The sequence below is a fragment of the Oreochromis aureus genome, linkage group 18, assembly GCF_013358895.1.
Source record: "Oreochromis aureus strain Israel breed Guangdong linkage group 18, ZZ_aureus, whole genome shotgun sequence".
Classification (NCBI taxonomy): domain Eukaryota; kingdom Metazoa; phylum Chordata; class Actinopteri; order Cichliformes; family Cichlidae; genus Oreochromis; species Oreochromis aureus.
The window spans coordinates 16570970-16588907 of NC_052959.1; the positions used below are offsets into that span (position 1 = coordinate 16570970).

At 39.1% G+C, this 17938-nt stretch overlaps 2 protein-coding genes across 4 annotated transcripts; both read right to left on the reverse strand.

The window, feature by feature from the left end:
• Window positions 1-385: 385 nt before the first annotated feature.
• kdsr (3-ketodihydrosphingosine reductase) lies at window positions 386-7266 on the reverse strand. 2 transcript variants are annotated; one of them, XM_031735610.2, is made up of 10 exons: window positions 6752-7266; window positions 6007-6096; window positions 5693-5749; window positions 5401-5466; window positions 5232-5327; window positions 4290-4481; window positions 3734-3817; window positions 3520-3603; window positions 3304-3405; window positions 386-3205 (listed from the first exon to the last, which is right to left on the reverse strand). In XM_031735610.2, the coding sequence occupies exons 1-10, from the start codon at window positions 6938-6940 to the stop codon at window positions 3086-3088; spliced, it is 1080 nt and encodes a 359-aa protein (XP_031591470.1). In that variant the 5' UTR covers window positions 6941-7266; the 3' UTR covers window positions 386-3085. The 2 variants fall into 2 exon arrangements, with proteins under 2 accessions (XP_031591470.1, XP_031591471.2); XM_031735611.2 differs by lacking the exon at window positions 6752-7266 and adding an exon at window positions 6333-6689.
• A 228-nt stretch (window positions 7267-7494) lies between these two features.
• vps4b (vacuolar protein sorting 4 homolog B) lies at window positions 7495-17180 on the reverse strand. 2 transcript variants are annotated; one of them, XM_031735620.2, is made up of 13 exons: window positions 17025-17180; window positions 14200-14311; window positions 13803-13903; window positions 11883-11994; window positions 11435-11582; window positions 11278-11336; window positions 10980-11099; window positions 10685-10841; window positions 10385-10533; window positions 9631-9712; window positions 9329-9548; window positions 9108-9248; window positions 7495-9006 (listed from the first exon to the last, which is right to left on the reverse strand). In XM_031735620.2, exons 1-13 carry the CDS (start codon window positions 17043-17045, stop codon window positions 8905-8907), a joined length of 1524 nt encoding a protein of 507 aa, XP_031591480.1. In that variant the 5' UTR covers window positions 17046-17180; the 3' UTR covers window positions 7495-8904. The 2 variants fall into 2 exon arrangements, with proteins under 2 accessions (XP_031591480.1, XP_031591481.1); XM_031735621.2 differs by lacking the exons at window positions 13803-13903; window positions 14200-14311; window positions 17025-17180 and adding an exon at window positions 12894-13152.
• Window positions 17181-17938: the final 758 nt, after the last annotated feature.

A 17938-nucleotide genomic window follows, 5' to 3' on the forward strand; every position in this document is an offset into this window, starting at 1 on the left:
TTGTGGACACAGATTTACCCTTACAAGTGCAAAACTGATGCACCACTCTACATTTTCCCTGTCTTCTTTAAACTTTCTCATCTTTTTTAAAGCATCTCCCCTATTTGTCATCTACTTATTCTCCAACAGGTCTAACAAAGCATCTAAAGTCCTGCACTCTGCAAACCTGAGAGCTGCTGCTGCTTTGGGAAGTTCCCTTATGAAAAAATTAAATGTCATCCTCTATCAAGCAGAATACTTAACGTCCTCAGTCCTCCACAAACCCTGCACTGTCAAAACTTCTGAACCTCGATCATGCTGAGATTAATTTAATTTCTCCCCCCTTAAGGCAAGTTCAGTCAAAGAGGTCTGGAGCAATTTAAGAAGAGACAAGGACACCCAAGAGTAAAAGGATTTAGGTTTTCTTCACAGGTATTTATTTAGTTTATCATGTAAGAAAATAAGACAAAGAAATGTTCCACTCCTCACATTTTCTTTCAATGGCACACAAGGTGAAGGTGTTAAGCTTTTTGGCAGAAAGAGTATAAAGCAAAGAAAACAGAAAAAAAAGCGTGAAACCAAAGAGTGCAGTATGACTTTCATGTTCAAGACTTTTAAATCCATTGAGCATCCGACAATGACACCATTAAACGAGGGAAACTAGCGTGACTCTTACAGAACTTAAATCTTTACTGTATGTTTAAACATATTGTTAGCAGAGGCTTCATTTGCATAGCTTAAAGTTGTGTTAGTGAAATCAAAACTGCTTTTACATGAGCTACATGTTCTATCCATCAATGTGTTGCTACCTCAAGGTAAAAAAAAAGAAAAAAGAAAAACCTTCTTAAAGCAATAAATGTACATTTATGGAAAGCTCTGAAGTGCGGGACAGTACGCCTTTAACCAATATCAAATGAGAACATCATCAAACATGAGTCATCCATTCTCACTTTCATGTCTTGGATTTCAGTAAGGCTTCTTTTGTCATAGAAACACTAGAAATTGACCAAACACACACATACACACGCAAACACACAAAAAACCCCAAACAGTTGGCATTTCACACCAAATAAGTCACAAAAAAAAAAAAAAAAAAAAAAAATCACCCGGTAAACCAATCATCCACTAATGTATGAAGTCACATTGTTCTGCGGACGGGTCCACTCTCATAGCGTTCGCTTCATCAGTAGTCACGTCTTAAGGCTGTAGAATGGGCCACATGCTGCTATCCAGCTTTTATAAACTAACACTAAGATCAAAAGAGCAGCGACATCAAAATAAACCACAAAGAAATGTGCTGCGATCTCAAGAAATTGTCTTAACACATTTTGGCATTCAAATATTGGTGTATTTAAAAAATAATGTTCCTACGTTCTGACTCCTATCGCTTTGCTATAAAGTACATTCTCTCCGACTGGACCAAAGGAAGACTTGCAAGAGTCAACACTGTATTTTCCTTCTTCCTTTTGCATTCAAAACAATAAGAAAGTCAGATGGTAACTAAGACTTGACAGAAATCAGAAGGGAATCGATATTTTGTAATCTAGAGAGTTTTGAAGTCCCAGCAGTGCACGACAGCGTCAGTGCATGTAAAAAACAAAACAAAACAACAACAAAAAAAAGAGCATCGTAGAGATGAGGGCTAACACTTCCACTCTTGTTCCTCCAAAAGTTTGGCCATTTTATAAGATGACTCACCAGCGCCCTCACTAGACGTACAGAGACATGACTCGAACCAGCGAGTCCCGCCCATCTCTGAGTTACACCAACCTGACAGATTATGCATCTTCACTGGGGGTGGCTGAGAATGTGCACTGACACACAAAACTGCAAGTTAAAAAATGATACGCTTCATGCTTCCTTTAGCAACTTATTAGTGTTTTGTTTTTTGTTTTTTTAAATTAAACTGACAAGTGCACGAGTGAAACTTAAAATTATGTGCTGGTTTATTTGTTTGTGTATCCCCTCCCACCCTAATCTTACGACTTCATGGCTTCAACCCATAGTACCTGCTTTACTTTCTTCATTTAGCTGGAATGACGAGGAAAACGTTTTTGCTGTCTTTATTCCCGAGACAAAAACTTCGAATGGCTTTACTCTTTCCGGAGGTGGTCGGCTCAGTCACAGCAAACACACTTTCACATCACACGGTTTTCAGCGACAACGCTGCATGTAAAGTTTTGGAATATTATCACTATTATTAATAATAATGATAATATGTGGAGATTATTTTATGCATTATAGATTTAAAAAAATTAAAGACAAACATAACAAGCTCTCTCCTTGCCCTTTGATATCACTGAAGAGTACTGTCGTATAATGAATGACCTCAGTTCACGCACAAACACAAACAAAAATATCCCGCAGCATAAACAAAACACTGTGGGTCACGACCGCTTTTAAACACAGAGGTTATTCAGTCAAAGAAAAAAAAAAAAAGAGAGAGAGAAAAAAGGGAAGGATCTTTGCCTGCAAAGACCTGAAGTATGTAAAATGTGGGAAAGAAAGGGCTTATATAGTGAAAACTGTAAAAACTCTCTAAAAGATGGAAATCTCTGATACATGCGGCACAATATGATGAAAAAGAGAGTAACAACTATTCTGTTTTCGCTATAGCCTCTGGTGGGGAAAAAAAATAAAAAATTCAGGCCATATTTGGCACAACCGGTTAGACGGGCTGTTGCTTTTCTTCTCTGTGGGAACAAAAAAAACAAAAAACAAAAAAACAAACAAAAAAAAAAAAACTGAAGGAGGGAGGCCTAGATACTGGAAACCAGGCTGTGGGATTTTTAGTCACCCCTCTTTCCTCTAAAGTAAGGCTGCTTCCACAAAAAGAAGCAGGTGGACACATTAAACTGAAGTCACCAGGGGAGAACAAAATACATCTAAATGGCTATCAAGTCTGTGGAGTAGACACGTAAACATCTGCCACTTTCTTCCATTCCATCTGCTAAAGTTGACATCACAAATGCTGACATGGCCTTTTATTTTTTAACCCCACCCCCACCTACGGTTGTGCACTTGTACAGCTGGAGGAAGGGACTGGCTGGGAGGGCAGTGGGTAGAGGGTTGGGGGTATCGGGGTGTGGTGAAGGTAAGGCTGCAGTTACTCCCTCTTATTGGCCGCTTTTGACTGCTCCCTTTGAATCATACAGCGGCGCACGATGCTGTCAAAGCTCCCCAGGTAAAAAAGTGCGATGGTCCGAAACAATCCCATGGTGACAATCTGTGCGGGAATTTCAAAATAAAAAGGTTAGGCTTAAAATTGCAGATCTGCTGAGGAACGCTGCCTCCTGCAATTTCATATCATGTACAGGGCTGTACCTGCTGAAGACCCTCTGTGATGGAGGTGACGGGTGACATTCCACAGGTGAGCGCTGATAGCATGTAACCATCTGGACCGACAGAGCTGTTGAAGTTCCCCTGCTGTGAGATGAAGGAAAAACAAGCAGATACATTTGCCAAAGGAAAAAACAAACAAAATACAGAGCACACATCTTATTTTTAAACTGGGCACTGAATGTGATTCGAGCTTCTTACCACTGCATCCCTGACAATGATTTTGGCCACTTGGTCTGGTTGACAAACTCCAGAGGTTTCAGAGATTAATTTGGTCTCCAGAGGCTGGGAGAGGAAAGCGGATAAAGAGGGAGAGAGGGGTGGGGGTAAGACCACAAGCATTTAAGCAGCAAGAAAATTTACATAAAAAAACAGGAAGTAAGAAAAGGACGTATTTCTCTGTACTGTTGCATACTTTTGTCTTGTTCTCTTCAGCCAGTCCTGGAGTGTCAGTGTCAGGGGGGTATGCCACAGTCACGTAGATATTGTAGGGCTTTATCTGCAGAAGGAAAACAAAGCAATAACGGCCTTAGCAATTCCACTACTGAGACCATGACAACTAACTACATACGTTAACATTTCAACAGCTCTTTGACAATAAAAGTTCGCCTGAATGCTACCTATAGGTAGAAAAAGTATAATCATTACAGCACTGACGCTAGTGAAATGTCCTTTATCATCATCATCATCTTCACTCAAGCTGCAAACACACTGCAAGAGATATGCTTGTTGCATATGATGGCTGGGTGCTTGTGGACACTCCAGGCTCTGGCTGTTTAGGTGAACCTCTAATGCATTTATTCGCAGATCAAATGTCATTCTCCTTGGTAGTCGCTTCAGTTGAAGGAAATTGAGAAAAGTTTATCTTCAGTCCTGCCTACTTCTGGTCGTGGAATGTCGTTCGTATTCTATGCTAAGGAATGCTAAGAATTGCTTCAAGCATGTATGTAGGCCATTTTTGCAAAACATACCTCCATCTGCAGCGACTCTGCAAGGCCTCGCAGGGCAAACTTAGATGGGGAGTAGGCAGTGTAACCAAACAGACCAATCTGGCCCGCCTGGGAGGAAACGAACATGATGCGGCCCATTCTTCGCTCCTTCATGGTGGTTATGACGGCTCGTGTTGGGTAAACGCTGCCCAGGTAGTTCACTTCCATCAATTTCTGGAAACGAAGGCTACATTAATACATACTATAACCAGAGTGTCCATGGTACATTACATTATTGTAGGCAGCTTCAAACCTGAGCAGTTCACAGTGTCTTGATTCACAGCAGGCCATAAATTTAGCCACTTCTTCAAAAATTCTGACAGTAACACGATTTCTTACCAAGTCACAAATCAAACCTTTTCTAACAAGAACTTAATGTATGACGCTCATTTCAAAAGAGCCCATTCCTGCTTTGGGGCACATTTATTATGTCGACAGCCAATAATTTTAAGTAATTTTAAAGAAATGAATGCTCTCGATCAAACCTATTAAATTCTCTGCAGGTTTTTCCATTTATATAAGAAAGAATTGTGAAGCTTCCCAAAGAATATAATGACCTTCCACCTCAGGTTATAAAAATCTATTTAATCATTTATTTATGGAGGATTTAATTTGCTCATTCATAAAATACATTTATGATTAGCAAATGCCCAGAAGTAATGAAAAAATACACTGACCAGTCCAAATGTGTTTCACCTAACCAAAGGCCCATTTTAATCTAGGAAAAACCATTCTCATGTGTGATTAAATTTTGAAAAAAAAAACAACAACACACCCCTGCAACACAGCTTTATTATTCTGATCTTTCACCCTGTTGTAATTATCAGCAATGAATAACTGTATACTTATAAACAGTTTTTAGCACCACTATGAGAAGCTTAACATCCTTGGAACTTAAAGAATTTCATGACCACAGGTACTTACTTTAAAACGATCTACCTCCACTTCCTCAAACTTCCCAGAAACTGAAGTTCCAGCGCAGTTCACAAGCATATCAACAGGACCTAGCTTTTCTTGAGCCTGCACGACAGGAAAAAGTCACTGCTGTACTTCTTAATTATTAAAGCTATGTTCCATTAGAGGGTAACACTACCTGTTTTATCACGTTTTCCACTTGACTGTAATCACTGGAAACATCAACTGAGATGCAGAGCACCACCTAAATAAGGAAACCAAGATCTTAATAATGCAAAATGCAATCACTTTTCACAACCTACATATGCAACGTTTTTAATGATTTATCTTCACTTTAATCATTTCTCTAAGCCTACACATCTGGAAAATGTGTGCAGGAAAGATTGTGAGAGATTATGCATGTAGAAGATGCTTTTAATGAGTTCTTTAACAAGAGGCATCTTTTATTGAACTACATACTGAACCCATACCTGCTTGTCATTGATGGCAAATTTCTCCACTTCCTTCTTTGCCTGAAGCAACTTCTCCTACAGGAAAAATAAAATGCATGTTTACTGTTATACACACAAAAGCTTGCAAATATCATTATGAATGTCATGAACTCCACAACTAAATGAAAACATGTAATAATGCTTCTATGCGGGTCAACTCACGTGCACTTTTGCACGTGAGTGACATGGAACAAGTTCACCTTTAGAGTTTGACTGTGGTTAACATCTGACAACAAACAGCCTGTTGATGAGGTTACACATGAAGGTAGGATCTGCTGAATGTTTGTGCTTACCTCGTCTCGTGCCACCAAAGTGATGAACGCTCCTTGCTTGTAGCACTCAATAGCAATGCATTTCCCAATCCCACTGGATCCTCCTGTCACCTAAATCAAAGGTCAAACATAGGGGAAATGATAATACAACTCAGACTGGGGCACAGGTTAACATGGAAATGTTAATTACGTTTCTCAAAAGGTAATGCAGCTTTAATAAAGTTAATGGTTTAAAAAGTCATTTTTGCTACTGTTTTAGCATTAGTGCATAATAAAATTATCCTAACCCCACAATGCTGTCTCTGAGAGTTTACTAGGTACATCAAGGTAAAGCAAACAATATTTACCTTTAGTGGCCTGCCTACGAAGTTTATCATTAACCAAGCTGAATTACCTAAAGTTGGTGGTTACTGTACTGGTTTTATTTCAGTGGATTATACTTTATCTAAGTATAAAACAGGTTGTGAAGTAAGATTGACGCATTAATTAAAGCAATATTCCTTAGCTCATATGTGGGCGTGTCACGACAGACACCTGACTTTCGCAATAAACTCAGCTACTATTGAAAAAAAAAAAAAAAAAAAACGATGAAAAAGAAAAAAAAAAAAGTTACGACTTCTTGTAGTCCCGTAGGCCAAGTGCGAATACGCCACCTAACGTAAATATAAAGCTATGGCTAACCTTAAACTCAGCTAGGCCAACTTAAACCTGCAGGTATGAGTAGCCGTTAGCGACCGTTACCAGCCAGCTAAACCGTAATACTTACCACGACGTGGGCCCCGTTCAATTTTAGAGGCTTGGGACTAATGAGGGGCGATATCATATATAACAGCAACACAAAAGCAACGATGAAGGCAGCGACAACAAGCAGCATGATGAACGGAAGAAGGAGCCACCAGGTATTGATAAAAAGCCAATCTGTTATCGCTGAGCTGAACCCTTCTTCAGAGGACATGGGTGAAATCTGGCAATCGTTAGCTTGTTTGCTAACTAGCAGGCCAGCTTCTGGGGGTCCGATAAGAGAGCTACGAGGTAGGCGGCGGTGCTGAAAGAGGGGGGCGGCGAAACGCAAACCCCGGAGGAGGAGTTTTTTTCCCCCAGAGCTCGGTAGTAGGTCACAGACGTGTAACAACCAGATTAAAGTGCAGCGGTGAACCTCGGCTCCCCTGTGACAAAGCGCAGTCTACATGAACCAAAACAAATCGAAGGGTTAGCGGACGCCGAACTGTGCTACGTGGTACTTGTAGTTCTAAAGCATGCAGTTGCTCTCTGGAACCTGCAACGTTGGCTCATCGGGCTTGAACAGCAATTCCCATAATGCAACTCACCACCACTTTTATTCGTAGTTTCCGCTTGAGCAATAGCTACGCACCCAAATGAACTTGCAGTTTTTTTTGACACATTCATCAGGTAGGCTGACACTGACTTTTTTTTAAAACTACATTTCTACCTTAAATTACTGGCAACAACACAGTTGATCCATTACAGGAAAAAAGTAAACAGATTCTCTTTGTTGCTTTACCTTTTATTTACACTGTGGAAATGAAAAACAGAAAATCATATGCACTGATAACCTCTTCACAAAGAAAAGGCTTGAGAGTTGGCTATATATATATTTATACATTTACAGTAAAATGAAGATATTCCCCATCAAAAACCAGTTTGCACTTCTGAAGGGAAACAGACTAAGGTTGTATATAGTCTCTAAAAGAACTTACACGAAATGTACAAGTAATATACATTTCTTAGTTGTAGTGACAATTCACTTGATACATTAGCAGTAGGACTAAGAAATTTAGAAATAAACCAATAGAAATGACCATTCAGTTGGAACAAAAAAGGCCCTTGCAACTTTTGTAGAAGGCACACGGTGCACACTGCCACTTATGGCTATTTAAAGTTCATGGTTGGAAATGCATTCTATGTTGTCAAGTACACAAGATTTCTCCGTTTGAGCCATCAGTATGAGACTTCAACATTTCACGTGGCTTATTAGCTGTGAGGTGCTAAAGCTGTCATAATATAAGGCTGTTTTTCAGTTGCTGTTACAGATAATTAGTGAATCCTGTGGACAGAAATAAAAAATATGTACAACAGGTATTAAAAAAAAAAAAAAAAAAACCTAAACAAACAAACAAAAAAAAACAAGCTGTGAGACAAAGCAATTCAAACCTACCAAGTTCTTGAGAAATGAAAGTAATGCTGGTCTGGCACCACTACTGATCCACTCTAAAAACCATGTTTATTTCAAATGAATAAACATAATCATCATTTGTGTTGAAAGTGGATAAACAATCCAAAACTGTCACAGAAGCTAATGAAGTGCTCGTTCTGAGTATCTTTTTCTCTAAACTGTATCCACCACTGGGAGCCAATGACACCAACAATGCCACAAAATATTCTTTGAACTCATATACATGTTCCTCAAAGTACCACATAGCCTATAAAATGCTTGTTTCTTATTTAAAAAATAGAGACTAAGTCCTTTTCTTCTGAGGTGTACAAGAGAAAGTCTTTCCTTAAAATAAATGATTTTGTTTTCAAGTCTTACTTAGAATAACTGCAGTTAGTTTCTCTAATTTGCATGACTATTTTGCTCATCAAAAACTTTAATGAACAAGTTAAATTATCTCCCAGAGTTGTGTTGATTCTTTAGTCAAGTCAGATGTAGGTGGGAAATCTTTAATCTTCTTTGGAAAATAGTGAATAACAAATAAAACAGAGTCTTGCACCCTTAGTGTGGTTATAAGACTGGCAAAACATATAGTAATCTCACCCAGTTGACTAACCCTCGCGGTCATGTGAATGGTTAGGATGAGAAAGAAAGATTGGTGGAGGGGGAAAGGGACAAGAACAGTAAAGACACACAATTACAATTCCTTTGCTTTGGTTTTGCTTGGTTTGGCTCAATCACCCAACCTAGCCTTCCTGTCCAAAGTCCTCTGTGAATTTTTTCAGTTTCTCCAGGTCTTGTTCATTAACTGTTGGCTTCGTATTGGACAGAGACCTCAACATATCAGCCTGAAAACAGGGTGGGAAAAAGGAAAAGAAAAAATAAAGAAGATTTAAACATGTTCCAATACAGAAATGTGTGGAAAAATTTAGGGTTTTAATATTCCTACCATGGATACCACAGGTTCCAGCAGCTTCTCCCCAGGGACTTCCATCCATGTCATTTCAATTGCGTTAGGATCACCCGGTGAGCAAGGAGTCAGGAGGTCATCTATAGTAACTTTGGGGTCATCTCTTGATGGACCTCGTACCTTATTGAAATTAAATATTTAATTACAACATTCACAACATGCTACAGTTTAGAATTAAACAGACATTTTGAAAGGCATACCCGTTTGAAGTGGGTTGCTGACTGGACCTTTCGAACAGGCTGCATTAGAGCGTCTCTGACAATAATGCTGATATCTGCTCCTGAGTATCCGTCCGTCTTCTTGCCCAGAGTGTTAAAGTCAGTTTCATTGAGACTGTTGGGGGTGGAGCCCAGATGGAGCTTGAACATGAAGGCGCGGGCGTGCTCTTCAGGCAGTGGGATATAGATCCTCTTCTCAAATCTGTGATGGTTTTATTTGACCTCAGTGAGCACACAGGCGAATGACAGCTGAACAGCAACTATAAATGACTAATAATGATTACCTCCTTCTGATGGCCGAGTCTAGAGTCCACGGAATGTTTGTTGCACCAAGAACCAGGATGCCTTCGTTGTCATTTCCAACTCCTGTACAAAAACACAATCAGTGCAAATTAAATATGAGCTTCTCTAACTGTCAAACACCTACTAAAAATCTGCAATCACATAAGATTTCTATTAAAGGTCAGCCAAAGAGCAAAGAAGTGGATGCTTAGATACTTCATAGGTTAGAGACATATCAGCTGTGCAGCTGGATCAAACCAGCTGGAGTTTAAGTCCAGATTCAAAGCAGATTATGGAAAATTTGTACTAAATGACTTCTAAATTAGACCAGATTGAATTACACTGTTCGTATTTCTGTGAACACGATTTATGCAGCCATCCAGGATTAAGTGGGAACTTTAATATTTCTTAGTAATTACTCTTACCTAAAAGGTAACTTAGCTCTATTATTTATTTTAAGCTATAACAGATGGATGTATGGGGTATGATTTTCTTTCATTTTTAAGGTCAGTGTTCAGTAGCCTAAATATTTTGAATGCTTTGCCAAAGTACCTTATAGTCATTCACCTGATTATAACAACAATTTACATACATTTGGTTATCCCATCATGGTATCAGTAAAATTTTAAAATACAGAAAGATACTGAAATAGAAAAGTCACTTTACTGGCACAAATATTTCAACCTGAGTGACTTTTTACTGAAAGAAAACATTCATTTCTCCTAATATTTATACATAATTAGTAATCACCCTTACCTTGCATCTGAACCAGAAACTCTGTCTTAATACGGCGAGCAGCTTCACTCTCATTCTCACTTCTGGACCCACACAGCGAGTCAATCTCATCAATAAAGATGATAGAAGGTTTATGCTCTCTTGCGAGACTGAAAAGGTTTTTCACCAACCTGGGAAGCAAAAGGAAAGCTTTTAAGGAAATGAAATGACAGCCAAAACTGGCTGCAGCATAATTTTGTATATTATATTCCAATATTCCACATTATATGATAGAAAGTAAAATCATATGGTTAATTTGTGCTTCTGTGAATTGCTGCTCACTTTTCACTTTCTCCTAGCCACTTTGAGACGAGGTCCGATGAGGAGATTGAGAAGAAGGTTGAGTTGTTTGCCTCTGTGGCGACTGCTTTAGCCAGGTAAGACTTTCCAGTACCTGGAGGGCCAAAGAGCAAGATCCCCCTCCATGGAGTTCGCTTTCCTGTCAGTCAAGCAAAAAGGTAATTTCATCTAAATTAGTATGACCACAACACCACTTACTACACTCTGACACACAAATATTTCTTCTATCATTTAAGAACCACGCAGTGAAGTGGGTTTCTTATTCACAAAGATTTACCTGTGAAAAGGTGGGGGAATTTGATTGGAAGTATAACGGCTTCTTTCAGCGCCTCCTTGGCTCCTTCTAAACCAGCAACATCATTCCATTTAACATTTGGTTTCTCCATAACAATTGCACCTGGGAAAAGATAAACAGTACATTACTGATAAGCCTTATATTTAAACTAATAAACATGCAAAAATATACATACTATACAGAGTGGTTTAACATACAAGCATGCAACACCAGAAGGTTGAAGCCATCAGGTCTTTATATTGATTTATATTAATATAAAGATTTAAGAAATGTTACAAACCTGAGAGTTGATTTTGGAACTTCTTTTTCTCTGGATCATCACCCTCGTCACTTTCATTTCTGGAGACAAAAGCATATTTTATCTTGATTTTCCAATCATATGACATTAACAGCATCACATGAGCTGATTTGCTCTACTGCCCCGCCCATTAACACACCCTTTGTCATCAGATTGCGACTCTTTGACAGGCTTAGCAGGGGCCTTATCTTTCTTCTTGAGATACTCTTTCAGCTTTTCTGCTCTGTCCAAGTATTCTGCACATTTTGCCCGGATGCTCTGTTTTGCTTTGTCACCCTGGGCTTCATCTGTCAGAAATCAGCACACACACACACATATACATTACAAAACAAAACAAAAACAAAAACAAATCGACAAAAATTATTCAACAACGTTTAAAACGAAACCCTTCTTTTAGTACTTTTAAAATTAAACAACTATTATCATTATTCTTACTATCAAAGTGTACAAAACGGCCCACGTTTTTTTAAGTCACATGAAGTCATCTGTCATCTGACCCACAAAAACATACAGGTATCAATCACTATTATCAAACTATGATTTCTGTGATTATCACACATGTGCCATTGTGCTGTCTCATGCCTCACATTTCACCACATGAAGGAAGTACTGAACAGCAGCCTGGTATAGGCGTAAAGCCTCCTCGTAGTTCTGGGCTTTATCCTCCTGAGCCGCCTTGCTGGCAAGATCGATGGCTTTCTAAAATAACAAAGGACAATGTTAGTTCAGTTGAAACTCGTGGCTGTTCAAAAGAATAAAGATCAGACAACCTACAAGTCATGTCTTTGGATTATGAGACACATATCTATAATCAAAATAAACATCAAGACAAGAAAGGGATAAGTGCCAGCACATAAAGTTGGAACTTTAACTGAGTAAGGAAATAATAATAATAATGATATTAAAACAATCTACTTATTGTCCCTAAAGCTCACGTTACTAAATATACACAGTGGTCGTAATCTACTGTAAAGCTTCACCTGTGCAGTGAGGTGACGCCGCGTGCGCACACACAAATACACAGTCAAAGCTTTCTTTCACTTCCTTTTAGTGAGTTTATCTATAAAGAGCAACTTCAGCAGAATTTACACCTTCAGAGAACAACCCAGAATACCCCATTTTGCTCTTTAATACCTTTGATATCTTTTCTGAAGCCATTTAAAAGTAGCTAGCAACGTTAAGCTGATTAGGTATCCTGTAGTCCAGTTGTTAGCAACTCACTAATACTATGAGGCTTCCGGCACAAATTCAGCTGAAAAAAACAAAACAGAAACGAAAAAAAAACCCCAAACTGAATCTTTATAATACACATGGGCCATAGTATCAGGTTTGAGTGGTCAGTATATTACTTACTACAAAACTGACGTCTTGTAGGATAAGCTAGCCAAGTATGCTAATTAGCAGCTAATGTTACTAATGTTGTGTTTTTTAACACCGATGGAAACGCTGAAACCAAGCGCAAACCTTAAAAACTAGCCCCGAAGTGTTTTTTACTAGCACCTAGTACACGGTAGCCAATTTATTTCAAAGTTTAAAGAACTTTTATGGCGTGTTTTAGCTATTTTTTAGCCTCCTCTGGGGTTGGTCCCCCAACTTACCTGTAAATTGTTGTTGGCAGCCATAACGGCGGATCACTTGACCAGTAATCAAAGCGAACGTAACACCACGCGAGTAAACTATTTTTTAAACACTCTACTTAAGAAATCAGCTACACGCGTAGACTGTAAACACGAAAACGAGGTTTCAAGCTGACTTCTTTTCGTGTTTTCGTATCTCTGAACGCTCCCTTCTCAGAGCCGAGGAGGATACTTCCGCATTGAAAAGTCGATACTCGCGTGCACGAAATGTAATGACGTCAAGACGTAGCCTCGATACAGTCATCGTAAACACAGGTCATAGATGCAGTTCAGTAACTGCCACCATTCAGTGCTGCCTTTTTTCTAAAACAAAAAACTGCGCATGTCCTAACTATTTCAGCCTCGTAATTCTCTCCGTTATGGTCACTCCCAATTAAAATCTTAACATCTTCAGCTCAGCCTCCTGCCTTTTTATCAATGACAACACATCCAAACATACATCATAGCAGTTTACATTTCTCTGTTACTGTTATTGCTATCCTTGTCTTACAAATCACTCTAATCTCCACCCTCTTCACCCTGCCTGCACTCTCTTCTTCACCTCTCTTGAGCACTGTTAGTTGCTTTGAATGGCTGACTCAAGGTATTTGACTCCTCCTGACTTAACTTCCTCCACTCCTTGTATTTTAAGACTTTAAAGTGAAGACTGGGTATGGATGAACTTTTTCACGTTTCTATACATTTTGTGTTGCTGTCATGTGGTGTGTGTGTGGTTTGTCCTCTTTATGTTATGATTATGTTTTTTACAACAAATAAATGTCACTTGAAGTTTTGAAGTGATAGGCAGGACTCTCACACTGCCCCACCCCACTAATTTTTTCATGATCCATTTGTAAAGGGAATATTTTGTGCTGTCATTTCTGTAATGACCTCTTTATTCACTAGGTACTCCTGTAGTTCTTCCGCTCTGTCCAAGTACTGTTTGCATTTATCTCTTATCTTCTGGTTGCCATCTTTACCTTGAGGTTCACCTGAAAGAAGAAAACAACAATGAAACTGGTTTCAGCAAACACGTAAAGATTTTCTCATCTCATGTCACAACTAGGAACGTAGAGCTATAAATAAGACAACTGAAAAAATGTGTCGGCCTAAAACTATGTAGCTGTTTATGTTTCAGCCAAATTCAGCCAACAGCTGAGTGTATTCCTTTACTGATGTCCAATGGGGTGCAGCCGCCTTCAGAGTGAAGGGACGGCGTATACTGTAATATTTCAGATAACATTAGGGTGATATTAGCTGCGTGATATTAGCCACAATGGTGACGCACGTTTCAGAATGTGGAGAAAGTACTTGACAGCATGTTGGTAAGAGCGGATGGCCTCCTCATAGTTTCCAGCCTCGTCCTCCTCTGAGGCCTTCTGTGCTACGGCAATAGCTTTCTGAAACGACAGGACATGGATCAATAGTTCAGACCTTTTGTTTCTATTAAATCCACCAGTATAGTTCATTTATGAACCTTAAACTTAGGTCATAACACCAAAGTGTTCTATGAAGTATCCTGATGTTTCACTATCTGAAGTCAGAAACATGGATTATGAAAGAACACTAACAATAATAAAAACATTGAGGCTTTGAGCTAGTGCATAAACTGGGCAGTTTCAAAGCTGAGTAAATGTAAAGGAAAATATAATTAAATTCTGATACTTTTAAATGTGAAAATCCAAAAAAGTTCATGGCTTTTAAAGATGACCCAACTGTATTTACCCATCTTATAATAAATTTGGTAATCAATATGCACACATTCTCTTCTGACTAACTGAGAAACTGTAATTTGTCAGTGTGTTCTCTTAACCTGTGCTGGGTATTAACCATTTATGAAGTAATGAACCATCAGGTTCACACTGCAGATAGACACCCTGAGAGCTCCCTTCATAACCTCGGCCTGAATTTTCTATTAGAATGAACTTCCATGCATTATTATCATTCTGTAGCTGGAAATGTTTCTTGAATTTATAGAAGTGTTTTCAATTTTGTGTTGCCTGTTCAAAACTTCCAGTGAAAATCAGTCAATACGGTTGCTGTTATCTGACAATCGCTAAAAGAAATCTCATAAATAAAATGTGACTGTACTGTCTTTCATCTGTGTGAACAGACTGAACATTACAATGTAAAACTATGTGGAATATTAGCAGAGGCTAATGTGTGTCATCCACCTCTAGCTACCCATTCATGTATTATGAAAAACAATATACACTCAATGGACACGTTATTAAGTTCACCTTGCTAGTAAAGTACCTCCTTTTGCCTCCATAGCTGTTCTTATTCTTCATGGCACGGATTCAACAAGGTGCTGGAAACATTCCTCTGAGACTTTGGTTCATAATAACGGTATTGTGTCACACAGTTACTGCAGATTTGTCAGCTGCACATCTATGATTCAAATTGCTCATTCCACCATACCCTAAAGGTGCACTACTGGATTAAGGTCTGGTGACTGTGCAGGCCATTTAAGTACAGAGAAGTCATTGTCATGTTCAAGAAACCAGTTTGAAACGATCTGAGCTTTGTGACAAAGTGCATTATTCTCTGGACATAAAGGCATCGACATGGTCAGCAGCAATGCTGGTGCTTAAACGATGCTCAGTTGATGCAAAGCGTTGTAGAAAAATATCCCACACCATTATATCACCATTACCAGCCAGAACTGTTGATACAAGGAAGGACAGATACATGCTTTCATTTTATTTATACCAAATTCTGACCGTACCACCTGAATGGCGGAGGATACACAGACTGGGAAACATTTTTCCAATCTTCTTTTGTCCAGTTATGGTGAACACATGAGAATTAGTCTCAGTTTTCCTGTTCTTAGCTGACAGGGGTAGAACCTGGTTTTGTCTTCTGCTGGTGTAGCCCATTTGCTTCAAGGTTGGACATGTCTTGTGTGTTCAGAGAGGCTCTTCTGCGTACCTTGGCTGTAACAAGTGCTTATTTAGGTTACTGTTGCTGTCCTATCTATGAAAAGCAGTCTGGCCATCAACAAGGTGTTTTTTGTTTTTTTTCCAGTGTGGGAAATCCCACTAAATACTCTGACCAACGAGTCTGCCTCCAACATCTACGCTATGTTCAGAGTTGCATAAATCACATTTCTTCCTCATTCTGATGCCCAGTTTGAACACTGCTGTGTCAAAAAGTGATATCAGATGCTTTTATGTGTTATGCATTTTCTTGTATTGTTAAATAGACTGCAGTCAACAAGATTTGTCAGGTGGTTATATATAAAATAAAGAAATGACCTGTTTTGTAAGTATCTTTATGAGTCTGCTTAATTGTATCATATATTTTAAAATAGCATTGACTAAAAGAGTCTTTACAGAACCATTATATTTGTTGTCAGCTCTGCTGCCCTCTTGGGCAGCTCACTCTTAAACATGACTTTTTAGTGTCAGTGAGACTATTTATAAAGGATATATAAAAGCCACTTTGCCAATAAACTAATTGCAGCTTCTACCTCTTGACAGAAATGTTGGTTGTGGCTCAGAATGACTTCACGAGAGACAGATTTGACATTTGTTCCACAGATTATAAACCAACACGTCATTTACGACCGTTTTAATACGGGCTATCATTTTGTTTTGCACAACACTGCCTCTAAATGCACTGGGTTGCTGCCGTGTGACTGGCTGATACGAGCAATTGAGCAGATTTATCTAATGAAGTGGCCGGTGAGGGTATTTACTGCCTTCATCAGATTTACCAAACAGGAGAAAAATACATTATTAAAAGTAGTTAGTTCACTGATTATAATTAGCCACACTCCCTGACTAAAACACTTCGTTACTTCTTTCATGAACTGCATCTTCATGAAAGAAGTAACGATTCGCAGATTCGAATCTGCGGCGCTCATGTCAACCCTATTTTGGGGGCAGTGATGCAGTTAGCTCTTGAAGTGACCTAATGAGGCACACAAATAGAGAACTTAGAAAACAAAGCACGGATCTAAAAGTATCAACAAAGTCAACCGTGTCAAAACGAAACCTGCAAAACTGCAAACATGAAACACTCTGTGATTTCCCTCCAGTATGAGAAGAAGTTGCAAACACGTAAGAAACACGAAGTTTTCCAGCCTTAAAGTGATTTTTTTTAACCTACCTGCAGATTTGTTGGCTCCATGAGGAGTCCCGTAAGAATTAAAGAAGCACAGCAGATTCAACACCCGAAACTCTGTTTCGTTTACTCGGCAATGCCAGAAGTTCCTGTTTGCTTATCACCGCCTTAGCATTGTGACACACGCGTCCAACAAAGTAGCCTTGCCTGTCAGCCAGTCAGAAGGAATGGGAACAATGCGGGACAACCCTCCCTGAGTCACTGTACTTAATTGTTGTTGTGCTGGTCGTGTTACTGAATCACCGAATCATTGTCCAGCAGCATGAAAAGGCTGGTTCGGAATTTTATTATCTGCTTTCCCTGAAAATAATTTAGGCGTGGCCTCACACATAAAAGAAAAGTCAGATAAAGAGATGCAACTCGGTTGCAGTAGTTAAAAAAGGCACATAAATCTGACGTTCGCATGTGCGAATACGCACTAAAATCCCCTTCTCTGATGCGACATGTGATATATACTCCACTAGAGGTCGCCCCAAGATCACTGTGCAAGCGTCAATGACGTTCGAGTCATACTATATTAAAGTTTATATACGGTCATTGTGAAACCCAAGGGGGGCACTTCGTAGGTTTAGAGCGCGCCAGATTCTGCTGTTCTATATTCACTCGAAAACTACACAAATAAAACATGATATGAGGTTCTGAGTGTAGGCTTGATCCTTTCACAGACAGTTTTTTTCTATAAACAGACGTATTGTTCAATAACCAGTCGTAATTCAATTTTTCCCTTTTTAATGCTACACTTCACAATCCAAAATATTGGATTGGACCCCGCATTATTTAACGAGACAATAACATTAACTGGTGGAAAATGAAATTTAGTGGTCAGCACACTTCACGCTAGCTAGGGGTTGCTACAAAAAATATAGTATATTAATTCCCTGGTTGTCGGCGCTCCACCT

What these genes read in the sequence shown, in the direction of transcription:
- kdsr (XM_031735610.2), bottom strand. Translation starts at nt 6,940, where the DNA reads ATGTCCTCTGAAGAAGGGTTCAGCTCAGCGATAACAGATTGGCTTTTT. An exon ending in TGGAAAACGTGATAAAACAG is followed by an intron (nt 5,328 to 5,400) that starts GTAGTGTTACCC and finishes CCTGTCGTGCAG; the next exon opens with GCTCAAGAAAAGCTAGGTCC. An exon ending in TCATTGTCAGGGATGCAGTG is followed by an intron (nt 3,406 to 3,519) that starts GTAAGAAGCTCG and finishes TTCATCTCACAG; the next exon opens with CAGGGGAACTTCAACAGCTC.
- vps4b (XM_031735620.2), bottom strand. Translation starts at nt 17,045, where the DNA reads ATGGAGCCAACAAATCTGCAG. An exon ending in TGGCTAGGAGAAAGTGAAAA is followed by an intron (nt 10,534 to 10,684) that starts GTGAGCAGCAAT and finishes TTTGCTTCCCAG; the next exon opens with GTTGGTGAAAAACCTTTTCA. An exon ending in TGGAACCTGTGGTATCCATG is followed by an intron (nt 9,007 to 9,107) that starts GTAGGAATATTA and finishes CCCTGTTTTCAG; the next exon opens with GCTGATATGTTGAGGTCTCT.